Source organism: Aedes albopictus, chromosome 1 (assembly GCF_035046485.1).
Source record: "Aedes albopictus strain Foshan chromosome 1, AalbF5, whole genome shotgun sequence".
NCBI classification, from domain to species: Eukaryota; Metazoa; Arthropoda; class Insecta; order Diptera; family Culicidae; genus Aedes; species Aedes albopictus.
The window spans coordinates 182,549,821-182,564,681 of NC_085136.1; the positions used below are offsets into that span (position 1 = coordinate 182,549,821).

The window sequence follows — 14,861 nt, forward strand, 5'->3', positions numbered from 1 at the left end:
CACTGGTATCGTGGTGGCTTACAACGGGCTTGGTGGTCTAGTGGCTACCGCTTCTGATTCGTATGCAGAAGGTCATGGGTTCAATCCCTGGCCCGTCCTTTTCATCCTACTTTGTATCTTTCTATCCACTTTCTCTCGCTCTCTCTTTTCTACATATACAACTCATGTATATGCATTAGTTCATAGCCATCGCTAGAACCAGAAACGAATTAAAAAAAGTCGTTTCTCTCACTTCCAACTTCTACTCACAGCACAGTTTATATATAACGCCTATAAGTTATGCAACCAAAGCGTGCTGTGCCGCTTGACCTTATTCACCTTATTCACCACACAACCTATCACGAACACTATAAATAACCCCTATCCATGGATCGCATCACCGACCCAACGGTGACTCCCAGATCTTTCATCCTTTCCGTCTAAAAATACCCCAGTCCGTGCGGGTTGTGGGGACGCAGAGTGCTCTCGGTCTCTAGTAGCAACAACCAGTACACTCTAACATTCCTTTCCCTTCCCAGCTGACTATAAGGACTTGGCCGGCGCCGTTATTGATCAAATATGCATGAGCTGCTAAAATTGCACTTTGAGAATAAGTGGAATGTCCCAGCCCCTTATTCAGTTGGATCTCAGTGCAATTGGTACCAGTTCAGATCAATCACGGAGGAGCAACCATTGACATGTATAGTCAGAATTGATCGTCACTGGTATCGTGGTGGCTTACGGTCTCTGAATAAAACTAAGTTAACCAACTTTACTTTGCAGATAGTTAAAAACCTCGCCGTTCGAGGCTAAACTTGATGCAAAGTACATCAAATCGGGCTAGGGATCCATGTATGTACTAACTCTTCAAAGACAGGTAAGTGCTGGTAGGCAAGGAACATACTAGAATCCTTATTACTGAACATATGTTCCATTATTGGAATGGTATTGCTGCTAATGTTAAAACCCGGGTTCTAAACTTCTTACTGGGGAGAATTTAGCAGTAAAACAAGGGTGATGCTAGGTTTCCGATGCATGGCCAATATCAGTACTGTAAAAACTGTATCAAAATCGATACTTTATTGCCCCTCAATGGCAATTGGCTTCTTTAGTGATGTTGAGATAATTCCATATTCACAATCTACATGCCAAACTGAGCCGAAATCCAAATTTTCATGAACTTTGGTGCCCGGGAACCTATTTAAAAATCGATTTAAAGTTTGTATGGGAGCGATTTGTCGAATCACCCCTCGTCGCATTTCGTACTGGGCGGAGCTGTCAAGCAGTTGCCCAGCTGTCAAAAGGTGATTTCAAAAAATCTTTTTGTAATTGAATTTAGGTATCAAAATAAAGTTTTAAAAATCTGAAAAAAATCATACTGGCATAAAAAAGGTGCTCTTTCGAATAAAATCAAAAAATCAATATATTTTTCTTAATTTAAAAACCCAATTGAGTAATGCGACATGCACTACACTAAGGATACGGGTAATGTCACAATAGATCTAAAAACTGGTCGCAGTGACAAACCCGAACAGGAATAAAAAAAAATAAGCGCCATTGCTCGCTCTCTGAAACGAAAAGAAACACAATTTTGCCTACACGCAAAACTCGATGTACACAACGCAACGAGTAACTTTCACGCAGCGGCCGAAACGACAAAAGAATTTTCACGCAAATTTGTGTAACATCGGATCAGCACATTTTTTGTGTTGATCCAGTCGTACACAAATATGAGTGAAAATTCCTTTGTCTTTTTGATCACTGCGTGAAAGTTACTCGTGCGCTGTGTTGTTTCATTTAAGGGTGTACACAGATCGAAAAAAGAGTGTAAAATTCTGTGACATATTGTGCACATAGTTGGGGCGTGGGATATCACAGAAATTTACTTGACATATCGTCATAAAATGTCATGTCAACTTCCATTATATGTCATGTAGTTCAGCATGGCTATGAGTGTTTACTTGACATATAACACAAATTCACATGATATATCATGTAAACTATCGTAACACTAAGTTTACATGACTAAAATGAAATTTACATGTCGTGTAAATCTCATTATTTTTACCTGTGTATCGTAATTATCCTACCTGTTGCGTTATCTTCGTGACTAGGATGACTGGTCGCAGTGACAAACCCGAACAGGAATAAAAAATAATAAAAAAAGCGCCAGTGCTCGCTCTCTGAAACGAAAAGAAACACAATTTTGCCTACACGTAAAACTCGATGTACACACCGCAACGAGTAACTTTCACGCAGCGGCCGAAAAGACAAAAGAATTTTCACGCAAATTTGTGTAACATCGGATCAGCACATTTTTTGTGTTGATCCAGTCGTACACAAATATGAGTGAAAATTCCTTTGTCTTTTTGATCACTGCGTGAAAGTTACTCGTGCGCTGTTTTGTTTCATTTAAGGGTGTACACAGATCGAAAAAAGAGTGTAAAATTCTGTGACATATTGTGCACATAATTGGGGCGTGGGATATCACAGAAGTTTACATGACATATCATATAAAAGTCATAAAATGTCATGTAAACTTCCATTATATGTCATGTAATTCAGCATGGCTATGAGTGTTTACTTGACATATAACACAAATTCACATGATATATCATGTAAACTATCCTACCTGTTGCGTTATCTTCGTGACTAGGATGAGAAGGGATAGGAGGGAAGAAACGATATCTATTAAACGAGAGGCGAGCGACTAACCGACGCCCTCGTAAATAGAAAGGAGTTGGGATTTTGGTTAGGTAATGGTCTAGGATTCACAGGGGTACGCCGTTCTACTGTGTCCCAGACTGTCTAGCGAGCCGACACGAGTAGGGTCGTCCTTAGGTTCCACGAAGGTGGCCGGAGAGCAATCAATGAAGCGAAAGCCTTCTTTGCAGGCCGGGCCGGGCGGGGTCAGTCGATCATGGTACGAAGTCGATCCGGCACTTTGGCGGAAGGTCAATAAGCGGCGAGGTCGGCAAGCCATAGCGGTTTGGCGGAATAGCGTCTCCGCGGTCCAGGTGGGGCACGATCTGTCGTCGTCCGGAGTAGACCCAGGAGTTTGGTGAGATGGCCAACAATAGGCCTAGGAGTGGCGCTGTCGGCAGGCCGTAGCGGTTTGGTAGCATAACGGTCCATATGGACACTGCGTGTCGTCCGACACTGGGGTTCTTCTCACGGTCCGGCGGTCGAAGGGTTTCAGGAGACGTCGTCAAATGTTCACGGGCTAGCGGGTGGTAGACACTTTCGCTGAAAAAAAAAACAATACTTTTTGGTTTTTGGTCAACACCAACACGGTAGAACTAAATAAAAACTCCACGAGGTAATTCGTGACAGGCAAGAATTTGCATCCTGTCGTTGGCAAAGCACACTACGATCTCGCAGGCCAAGTTCCAGAAGGAAATAGAGACATACATAAGAAGAAGGAACATCATTGTGTGAGAGTTTTAGTGCAGCTCGCTGCAAAACTCAAAATAGTTGCAATCCGATACATAAGTGCCTATTGTGGTTTTTATGTAGGCCGTGATTTCGATCTTTTGCAAGTGACGGTAAAACATTTTATGCAAGTTACTCGTTACAAAACTCGATTTTTCAGCACTCTTCGTACTTATCCAACTCGACAAGCCTCGTTGAATAAATGTACGGCTTGTGCTGAAAAATCAACTTTTTGCAACTCGTCTATTTATGTGACTATTATTGAAAGACATTTACAACATTATACTCTGAAGCGATTTTCCGTATACTTCTTATGTTTGAAACTACATATTTTTTGCAATTTGTATGCACCTTTAAAAGGAGCCTAACATAATTTTTATAATGTTCAGCAAATATAAAGTTTATGTTTGAAATCTTATTAAATTTATTTGCCCTGACCAATAAAATTTATGTGTAAGGCTTATAACATTTATATTATAGTTTCTTATAAAATCATAGAGATTTTAAATAGAAATGAAAATTCAATTTACAAAAATAACTCTTGATTGTTTTGTAATAATCATTTTTTATTTTCATTTTATTTCTCGGAATATGGAATACGTATAACTATTTGTTTTCAATTCTTCGGCGGGACCTGAGTCCGGATGTTACCGAGCTGGTTTATATGGCGTTCTTTTTATTCATCATCTGCACGATCCATCACTTGGACGGGTTCACACCGACGAACACGTTCGTTCCGTTCTCCTTATCGCGATGGAGAACTTCTTACGGTGCACCTTACCGATCAGACGACCGAATAGAATCACCGACATCAGCTTCCTGCGGATGAATGTCTGAAGTCGGATCCCGCCAGTCGTTTCCCGGCCGCCAGATACCTCTGTGCTGACCAAGTCCATGAGATTTCGCTGGTGGCTGCGGGTGAAAACTTCCAGTTATGTCGTCTGGTACCGTTTTTTTGTTGGTTCGCCGGCTTGTGGCGCATAATTTTCCGGTCAACTTTCATCGTCACTAAAATAAATGGCTTACCTTAATCCCACAGCTGAATCGAAAAAGGACAGAGATATTCTATCGTTCGGAAGTCCAATGATGACACCCGTCTTGGCCTTCTTGACGGCCGTTGGAAACTGGCTTGCCAAATTTAAAAAGTACAGTAGACGTTCTATATCTGCACTATGTTTACGTTTCATTTAGCGAACGAAATTCGGTAACTGCAACGACTGACAGATGTCAACAAGTTGTCAAACGACAATAAATAACCGTGAACGTGATCCGACTGTTCATTTGGGCTAACATGGCGCACCATTTTGACGTTTGGCGGTGCGAATACTGCAAATTTGTTGCACTTACCGGACTTGCAGTTAATAAGCATTGCAGTTAATCCGTTTGCACCGACGGAACGTCTACTGTATAGGTGAACATATATTATTTTTCACTATTGGAAAGAAACTATATCTGTTATGTTTGACTAAACATAAATGTGATTGATAGGGTGCATAAGCATCATAAGTTACCTCATCAAAGCTAAAAGGTTTTTACGATAATTATATCCGCACAATTAAAAATAACGATAACAATGTCTTGTAAATTATATAAAAAGTAGTCTCATGTTGATAAAGTTGGAATTTTATCAGTGTAGAGAGAGCATGTTACCCAGTACAGAACCCCTTAGCAACTAAAATTATCTCGGAAATACACTTCATATTTTACATTTTAAATTTCACCGGCTGCATTTTTTTCCCTTGTGCCAAAAATTACTACATGATATAAACCAAAACATAAACCGCTCACTTATTTGTCGAAACTAAGCTTACATAACACCGTCAACGATTATCGGTTACTACGCTGTATGAAGCGCTACAATTTCTTTCGACTTTTCTTCTTTTTTCCATTTTGCATCCCAAACAGGTTATATATGCATTGCTATCGATCTCGAATTGGTTGACTCCATCGGTGCTGTCGAAAATTGGACCAAAGATTGCTATGCTTTTGGGAGCGCTCACCTACTGGTAAGTTAACATCAAATGTCATAACCGAAAAAATACAACAAACATATTAAAGTTAATTAAACTAATACCACTAACTTTTCGGTTGAATCGAAGCCCATTCAGGGAAAGACTGCCATATATTTAATAATAAAACTTGTAATTCTTGTTTTTACGCTACCATCACAGCACCAAATCAAAGTAAATTTGAATCGTTTTTTTTTTCTGTTGCGCGTCATTAATTTAATTAAGAGCTACAATAGGCACTAATCCAAATCGAGTTCTGACATTTTAAATTAGGTAAACTCTAATGTCGCACCCCAGGGTACTTTGGATTTCAACCGGAAACAATGATATTAGGTTATCGACACAGTTCAAACAGGTAGTGTGGTACCTATTTTGAAAGTGAAAGTAAAATGAAAAGACTGCTGCCGAAAGAGAATAACTCAATGAATCGTTCGTTGTGTTGTGGCCTTGAAATAAGTAGCTACCGAGAATTTATAGCATTTAAACTGTTGCAACGAAAATGATACACCGCATTTAGTTCACCACTGGACTGCGCACTGAGTCTTCATAAGTGCGAAAACGTTAATAAAAATGCGCGATTGCATCAAATTAAATTGATGTCTTCGGCGCACTAATTCTTCGATTTATGCTGAATAAGTGCTCTGAAGACAGTTGATTGGATGCAATCGCGCACTTTTATTTGCGTTTTCGCACTCTTGAAAACTAGTGCGATAGTCCAGTGGTGAACTAAATGCGCTATACTTCATAGACCGGCTGCCTATACACAACAAGAAAACAAAAGTATTCATTCCTACATTCAGCTCATCTTTATCGTAAATACCGTAAACATAATACGCATTAAATTATGTTAACAAATTACTAGGAAAAATATCCCACAGAAAAATATAAAAAAGTTATACAGTTAGGACCCGATTTTGTCAGCCCCATTTTGCGACAAACATTTTGCTCGCGTTATTTTACGGTCAAAATTTAACCAACTAATTGATGGTCATCATTAAACTACAGCTTAAATGCAGAGCATAGAGTTTTTTAGGAGAGCAAAAACTGTGTTTTGTAAAGGGGCTGACAAAATCGGATCACTTATGTACTCAATATTGAAATATTATTTTCCAACTATGCAAAAATGTGGTGTAAAAGCTCGCCTCGTTGAATAAATGTACTATTCCGGTTGTAAAAATCTTCATTTAACAATTCATTGCATAAAAACTAGTATTATTAAATAGCTATTATTGGCTTGTAGTGGATTGCTACTTCTGCGGATTTTGAAGCCGCATAGAGGATTGAGGAAGCGAGGCGGCAGAAGGCCGCCGAAGTCACCGAAATCCGACGCGCCGTAATTGCGTCCATTCGGTTCTAGGCAATCAACAGATTCAATAATTTGCCCGGTATAATTCAAACAGAGATGTTATCCCTTTTTAAAGTCCGACGAGCGTGAGCGAATTCAGACAGCCAACGATTGCTTGTTGAATTGCACACATAGTTTTTGCCGTCTATTTCTCTTTCTATGTTTTGGTGGGAAAAAAATTTTTTTTTTTGTTATTGAGTAATTCTCGCTGAGACCGGCTAACTATTTACACTTTGTCTTTAAAAATGCTTGAGGTGGCGATTTTCTTAAAGTCCTTGCCGAAAAAGTAAGGAAAATGCGTTTGGTTACTCAATTTGATGGACCCCTCGTTACTAAGAGCCACAAAACTTTTTGAGGACCCCTCGATATTGGTCAGATGTTAGATCATTTAAACTGTTATAACTCGAAAGTTTCTTCTAAAATACCCTCAAAATGAAACGTTGTTGAACAGAGGAAAGGTAGAACTACTATTTACATTTATAAAAGTTTGGTCGGCCATATTGGTTTTGGCCGCCATCTTTGATTTTTATACCAAAACTTTGTTTTCACCTTGTTGGCAACCACCGATTTTCAAAATTTTTGAAAGCTGAGACATTAATACATAACATATCAAAAAATTTGATATCCCTTTTTTCCTATCAAAAGTTATCTGCAGTTTTATAAATCAAGCCACGTTTTCTCCATACATTTCCATGTGCACCGGTAACGACATGCAACAGCACCAGAGTTTACGCCTGCAAGTATGCATTTAAATTACACACCGGGAGCAAAATCTGGGAAAATCGGAGGTTCGTTTCCGTTATTGACTGTTTTTCAATGATACGGCATTGCTTTTATAACTTTTTTAGTGTTTTTAAAAGCTTAAATCTTCAGCTTTCCATTGGTTGGTTCAGAATTTAAATCCGTGTTCGTAAACACTGCAAAATAACGCTGCATTTATGTATACGAGCGGCACCTGGCCCAGTGCGCAAAAATGGCATACAAAACGGCAGATATATTTTGAAAAGAAAAAAATGCATCTCTAATTTTTTGATATGTTGTGTATAAATGTCTCAGCTATCAATTGATCCAAAAATTTTGAAAAGCGGTGGTTGCCAACATGATGAAAAAAAAGTTTTGGTATAAAAATCAAAGATGGCGGCCAAAACCAATATAGCCGTCCCAACTTTTTATAATTGTAAATAGTAGCTTATCTTTCCTTTTTTCAACAACATTTCGTTTTGAGGTGTTTTTTGGAAAAAAAAATGAGTTATATCGGTTTGAATGAGCCACCATTTGACCAAAATCGAGGGTTCTGCGAAAATTGTTGTGGGTCTAAAAAACGGGGGGTCCATCAATTTCAGTAACCAAATGAATTTGCCTTACATTTTCGGCAAGGACTTTCAGAAAGTTGCCACCTTGAGCATTTTTAAAGACAATTTGTAAATTGTGGGCCAGTCTTAGCGAGAATTACTCATTTTAATTGTTGATTTATTTCTGTGGAAATGGCTTCCGAAATCAACGAAAATTAACGGCTTGATTTTTATGCTGTCGGTGTTGCCATTTTTAGTCGTTTTGTAAGACATATACCTGATATGGATAAGAAAAAAAACTGATAATTTAGACGTATTTCAACAGCTTTTCGAGGATAAACTAAGCTGCCACCAACTGTTACATGTTTAATCAGCGTGTGTATGAAGGAAAAGTGCTGCAGAATGGTGACTTTGCATAAAATTGAGCAAAACACCTGATTCATAAACCTGGATGACCTTCGGCAGATTCGACGCCATTTTGTACGATGTTGTCGATGCTGGACACTTGATGGAGAAGAGCGTATCAGGAATAATCTTTGACTCAAAGCATAGGATTTTGTATATTTTGGGGTTACGCTGATTAACCACAGAGTGGCCGGCAAAAAAACTCATAGAATGGCAGCAGGCTACCCAGATGCCAACGAAATTGAAATAATCATGTCTTCGTGAAATTCCCACCGATTTTTTTTATCGATATATTATTTGGTAGGACCGGTCCGATCACCATGGGTGCCGTTAAATCCGGTTTTCGGGTGCATGTTTTTATACAACACAATGTACGGGATTTTCGGTACGTTACACGTGTCATCCAGAAATTGCTTCAGCATATAGTATAAACTAGCCTGGGGTCTAAAACGTTAACTTCGAAGTTGGGATTCCGGTATAAGTTTCCCGTGGGACCGTGGCTAGCCATGGCCATTTTAAGGTTCCAAGCCTCAGCAAATGTGGGCTTCAATATGGTATAAGGACATGCTCTAGGGTGCTTCTGTTAGCCTTGAGGATAAGGCTTTGGATCGCCAATCCGGAGACGGCGGGTTTGATTCCCGTTCCGGTCGGGAACTTTTCTCGACTTCCCTGGGCATAGTGTATCATATACAAATTCATGCAATGGCAGGCAAAGAAAGCCCTTCAATTAATAACTGTGGAAGTGCTCAAACAACACTAAGTTAAAGTGAGTCAGGCCATGTTCCAGTTGGAACGTCGAGCCAGAAAGAAGAAGAAGAAGAAGAAGAAGAAGAAGAAGAAGAAGAAGACATGCTCATGGAATGCCCCGATTTCCAAAATCAACGATGATCAGATCAATCCAACCTAATATTTTCTCGATAGATAATAAGTGTTGGAGCTGAATGAGCCAAAAAAATGAAAAATTTACTGAAATATCATCATTTCGATTTCACGTACCGTCGTTGGGACTGACAACACGGACAGAAATGTCAAATATAACTTCTAACCATCTTTGGTCCTATGGTAGTATGCGTAGTACAATCTCAAAAAGGGATTATATAAAAGTCAGTGCACACATATGCTTGTTCGCGACCGCAATATGATTGATATAACTTTATTTTTTTTTTTCTCCGTGAATGGGTCAGAGAGGCGAGAATGGGTCAAAACATCATCTGAAATATCTCATCAAATATTGCGAATATCGAATCAAAAATGTTACGGTGTCATTCTCGTAGTTGCCAAACATTTAGTTTCTAGAACAATTAGTTATTTTTTGATAAATCATCGAAAAAAGCTTGAAAATATATTATTGTTTAGTAGTATCAACCTTGACCAGAACTTTATCAACTTGCTTTGTTGTCAATGCGGAACAGCTTCGGTTCCCTTGACCCATTCTCTCCCCCTCGATGGGACGAGAATGGGTCAATTTGCATACACTTGTAGTTTTAAGGAAAATTGACGAACTCCATACATTTCTTTATCATTTGTGCATGCATTACCAAAGATCACATTCCAGTGATCAAAGGACTTTTTCATGCAAAGAAGCAAAAGTTATTGAACAATGAATGTGGAAGTATGCATTTTTGACCCATTCTCACCCCCAATGACGGTACAGTAGACGTTCGGTTGGTGCAAACGGTTTACCTGCAATGCTTTTTAACTGCAAGTCCGGTAAGTACAACAAATTTACAATTAACACACCGCCAAACGTCAAAATGGTGCGCCATGTTAGTCCAAATCAACAGTCGGATCCAACCCACTGACAGGCATTGTTGTCAACATCTCTTTTGTTTAAACGGCCCCAATATGTGCGGATCAAACGAAATTGGGTTTTTAAATTAAGAAAAATTCAATGATTTTCTATTTTTAAACGAAAGAGCACCTTTTTCTGAGCTGCTATGATTTTTTTCAGATTTTTAGAACTTTATTTTGGTATCTAAAATCAATTTCAAAGAGATTTTTTGAAATCACCTTTTGACAGCTGGGCAACTGCTTGACAGCTCCGCTCAGTACAAAATGCGACGAGGGGTGATTCGACAAATCGCTCCCATACAAATTTCAAATTGATTTTTAAATGGGTTCCCGGGCACCAAAATTGATGAAAATTTGGATTTCGGCTCAGTTTGGCATGCAGATTCAGAATATGGCATTATCTCAACACCACTAAAGAAGCCAATTGGGCCCCTAATGTCACTACTGTCACTCCATGTTATAGGTATAGGCGTGTCAATGGCGTGGTCGGATCACGTTCACGGTTATTTATTGTCGCTTGACAACTTGTTGACATCTTTCAGTCGTTGCAGTTACCGAATTTCGTTCGCTAAGTAAAACGTAAACATGTTGCAGTTATCGAACGTCTACTGTAATAATAAAAAAACAGAAACCTCACTCCCTGCCCATCCTCACTTTAAAATTCGGTCAACACCATTAATAGATATATATGCACGAGTTGTTAGATCTAACGGAGTTTTAATATCCTATCTCAATAACACTAGTTTACAGCTTTTTTGAACTCGGTTAGCTGATGAACATTTTTGGTGGAGAATCATGCCCTGTGTTCGAAAACGCGAAGGAAAAAAATTACAGTAGAGCGGATTTTTTTTTCGACTTTCCTTACAAGGTTGATGATTTGAAATCGATATGTGTTCTATTTTTAAGCGAAGTCGCTCACTTCACACATCTCATTCTCCGTAATCAATGCTCCGATTGAACTGATTTTTTTACTGTAACTCGCCTACATATGATATGTTAAATAAACGTTAAGAAAGAATTTTATAATTTTTTTTTCTTATTGAAAAAAAATCATTTCTTCATATATTTTATGAAATTTTGCCAAAATTTGAGGAGATCGTCCCCAAATCTCGCCAACATCTTGAATCAAGGTTGCAACCATTCATTTGCAAAGATTTACATTCATTTGCTATTATCTCAGTTCAGAAGCGTGCTATCGAAAAACAATGTATGGATGAATTTAACCTTGTAGTTTTATCTGAAAGTTTGCCGAATAACATTGGGGTCGCACACGCATTCCAAAGTCGCGAGCGAGCTGTGAAAGCAACTATCCACAGCGTGAATGATATTTACATTCACCGCGTGGAGAGTTACCTTCACAGCTCGCTCACGACTTTGGTATACGTTTGTCGCAACCTTGTCTTGAATTTCAAAAACCTGCATTCAAATGATCGCAAAACCTGCATTCAAATGATCGAATGGTATTATATTCAGCTCTTAATGTATGTTAAAAGGTTTAAAATTGGTTGAACAAATCGCAAGATATTTGAATTTTAGTTAATTCCATATTTTAAAAAGTTGTAAAACTCAATGTTGAGCTAAAACTAAAAAACTGTTCTACTTAAAAGTTTTTGAAGCACGGCTTCGAAATCAGCGCTAAATTGTGCTTCAAACATTTTGATCGTTGACGACTTTTGTTTGTTCACGACCATTAGTTTTGTTTTATTTTGTAAACTAGTGTAATTATTTAAATATCGAGATTTCAAAATGAAAAAGGTATCCGGATACCCTGCCGGTCACATAATGGTTCAAATATGTGTGATGAGATAGTATAAAACAGTAATTGAAAATATGTTGGTGGTCACAACTTGGACCTAAAATCACTAAATAGCCTTAAACCTAAAAATTAAGTAAAATTTAGTTTAGGTTGGTTGACTGGAAGTGTTGATTGGTAATTTTTCTCACTTCTCAGAACCTGCTGAGGCTGTATAATTTAATTTAACAACAGGAACGTGCAAATGCATTGAATCTGATGGTACTCTGCCAGGCCCGTGCACAGAAGTGGGCCCAGGGGAGGGGTTTTTCCCGATTTCGGCAAAAGGCGGAGGGGTGCGTAGTGTATGAGCTGCCGATAATGGGGGGGGGGGGGTGTTAATACCTAAAGCCTCCCTCTTGTGCATGGGCTTGTACTCTGCCAAAGCTATGATGTGAGAAAATGTAGGAAAGTATTTTCATTGATAAGTCAACATCAACCACAGACAAACAGACGTAACGCCTAGAATCATTTTCGTGGAAATCCAACGCCCAGTTCACACTACCATCACCTGGTGAACGTGTTACACGACACACTGCGTTGTGTAACAATGACAATAGAAGGAGTTAGTGTGAAACGTCAAACGCAATGAAAAACGATGTGCGTGCCTCCGGTTGTGAAAGCTACAACCATGAAGATTTAAAATGATCGTTAAAAACGTGGTCGGTGGAAATATTGCCAATGTTACGTCTGTGAATCAAACTTCATTATCACGTTAAATGAAGGGGCTAATACAAGCTTAATTTTGTTTTGCTTATCAGGTAATTTAGCCGAAAGCGGTTTCTCCAGATCTGAGAGAAATGTATCTATTATGTATTTAATTCAGTAGAACTTGAAGATGCATCAACAATTTTGCAAATAAATTACTAAACAAATATTACAAATTTGCCAAATATATTGGAATAATAAGATATTCAGAGCCTATTTTTAAGAAATCTTAATGCATAAATTGGATTTACTCATCAAATGAATATAAAATAGTCATTCCATGAATATAATTATATCTGAATGTACAGGGGATGGCCAAAATGTTTGGAATAGGCAATTTTTTTTTCACTCACAAAAAAATCAACATGCTATAACTTTTCATACAGTACATCAAAATATCTCAAATTTTGACTGTTTGTCAACCTATTATATGTGTATCGTTACAAATTTGGGCTCGATTGGTTGGGAGAAATGTATCTATTATGTATTTAATTCAGTAGAACTTGAAGATGCATCAACAATTTTGCAATTAAATTACTAAACAAATATTACAAATTTGCCAAATATATTGGAATAATAAGATATTCAGAGCCTATTTTTAAGAAATCTTAATGCATAAATTGGATTTACTCATCAAATGAATATAAAATAGTCATTCCATGAATATAATTATATCTGAATGTACAGGGGATGGCCAAAATGTTTGGAATAGGCAATTTTTTTTCACTCACAAAAAAATCAACATGCTATAACTTTTCATAGAGTACATCAAAATATCTCAAATTTTGACTGTTTGTCAACCTATTATATGTGTATCGTTGGTACAAATTTGGGCTCGATTGGTTAATCTTTCGCAAAGTTAGAACCGTTCGGGTAAAACACTATTTTTTAAACAACTTATTTTTTAGCTGTCATATCTCGGAAACCAGTGAACCGAAATAAATGAAATTTTGAACGTACACTAGCAATATATGAATGCTTCACAAACTATTAAAACATAGATACTTTTTGAACGTTTAAAAAAGTTATCATGGATTGACACTTTTTGAATTTTTCTCGGAAAAATGTATTTTTTTACATCAATTTCAATAAATGTTAGTGTTGATGTCCAAAGATTTTCCACTTCTGTTATCAAATTATCTTTAATCTGATATATTGGAGCCTATTTAGATTAAAGGAAGAACACATTTAGTAATTTTTGTGTGGTATTGTAAATTTGACTTATTTTCCTCTATATGGGTAAAAATTTCAACCCGGTATAACTTAATTCGCCGTGAGAAAATATTACATTTCATAACGTTGTATTAAGTATCAATATATTGTAGATAAACGTTCAAAAATTTATTCAATTCGGTTCACTGGATTCCGAGATATGACACCTCAAAAATGAATTGTCTAAAAAATAGTGTTTTACCCGAACGGTTCCAACTCCACGAAAAACTATTCAATCAAGCCCAAATTTGTACCAATGATGCACATAAAACAGGTTGATAAACAGTCAAAATTTGAGATTTTTTGATGCACTCTATGAAAAGTTACAGTATGTTGATTTTTTTTGTGGGAAAAAAAAGTTGCCTATCCCAAAAATTGTGGCCACCCCCTGTAACTAAACGCTTTTAAATGAATGAAATGCTTCGACCGTTTTCTTATTCTCCGTATCGAGCAATGAGAAGTAAATCGCAAAAATATTGTAAGGGGTATAGAATCTAAAGGCGAATTTCTCTAAGTGGAACACATTCATCGAAAAAATATTTGATGGCGGTTGTGCACAATGATTACCGATTTGGTACCTACCAAATATGTTTTTATTTTCAAAAGCTTTTTATTTCGATAAATTTATGTTCAGATGCTTTTCGTCATACAAAACAAAATGATTTTACTCCAGCTGACCAATATTGAACGCACTCCATACGGGTAATCCATTGGTATTCCATTCACTTTGCGGTATATTGATATTACCGCACAGTACTAGATTATATACATATATATTGTTGTTGTTGTAGACATGCCAATCTAGGTGAATTCCCACTTTTACTATCTGTTGGAATGTGATATTGTCTTCAACTAAGCCAGTATGTTTTTGTATTTATACAAAACGCCACAAAAAT

General features: G+C 37.5%; 1 protein-coding gene across 4 annotated transcripts in view; it reads left to right on the forward strand.

Annotated features, from left to right (window-relative positions):
- Positions 1-14,861, forward strand: part of LOC109406996 (UNC93-like protein MFSD11) — a 465,065-nt gene that overhangs the window by 407,426 nt on the left and 42,778 nt on the right. For 3 of the 4 annotated variants that reach the window (XM_062845932.1, XM_062845933.1, XM_029858050.2), the window contains one exon: positions 5,317-5,417. The exons of the other annotated variant lie outside the window; for it this stretch is intronic. In XM_062845932.1, the coding sequence (XP_062701916.1) occupies positions 5,317-5,417 (101 nt within the window). The remainder of the gene's footprint in view (positions 1-5,316; positions 5,418-14,861) is intronic. 4 annotated transcript variants of the gene reach the window in all.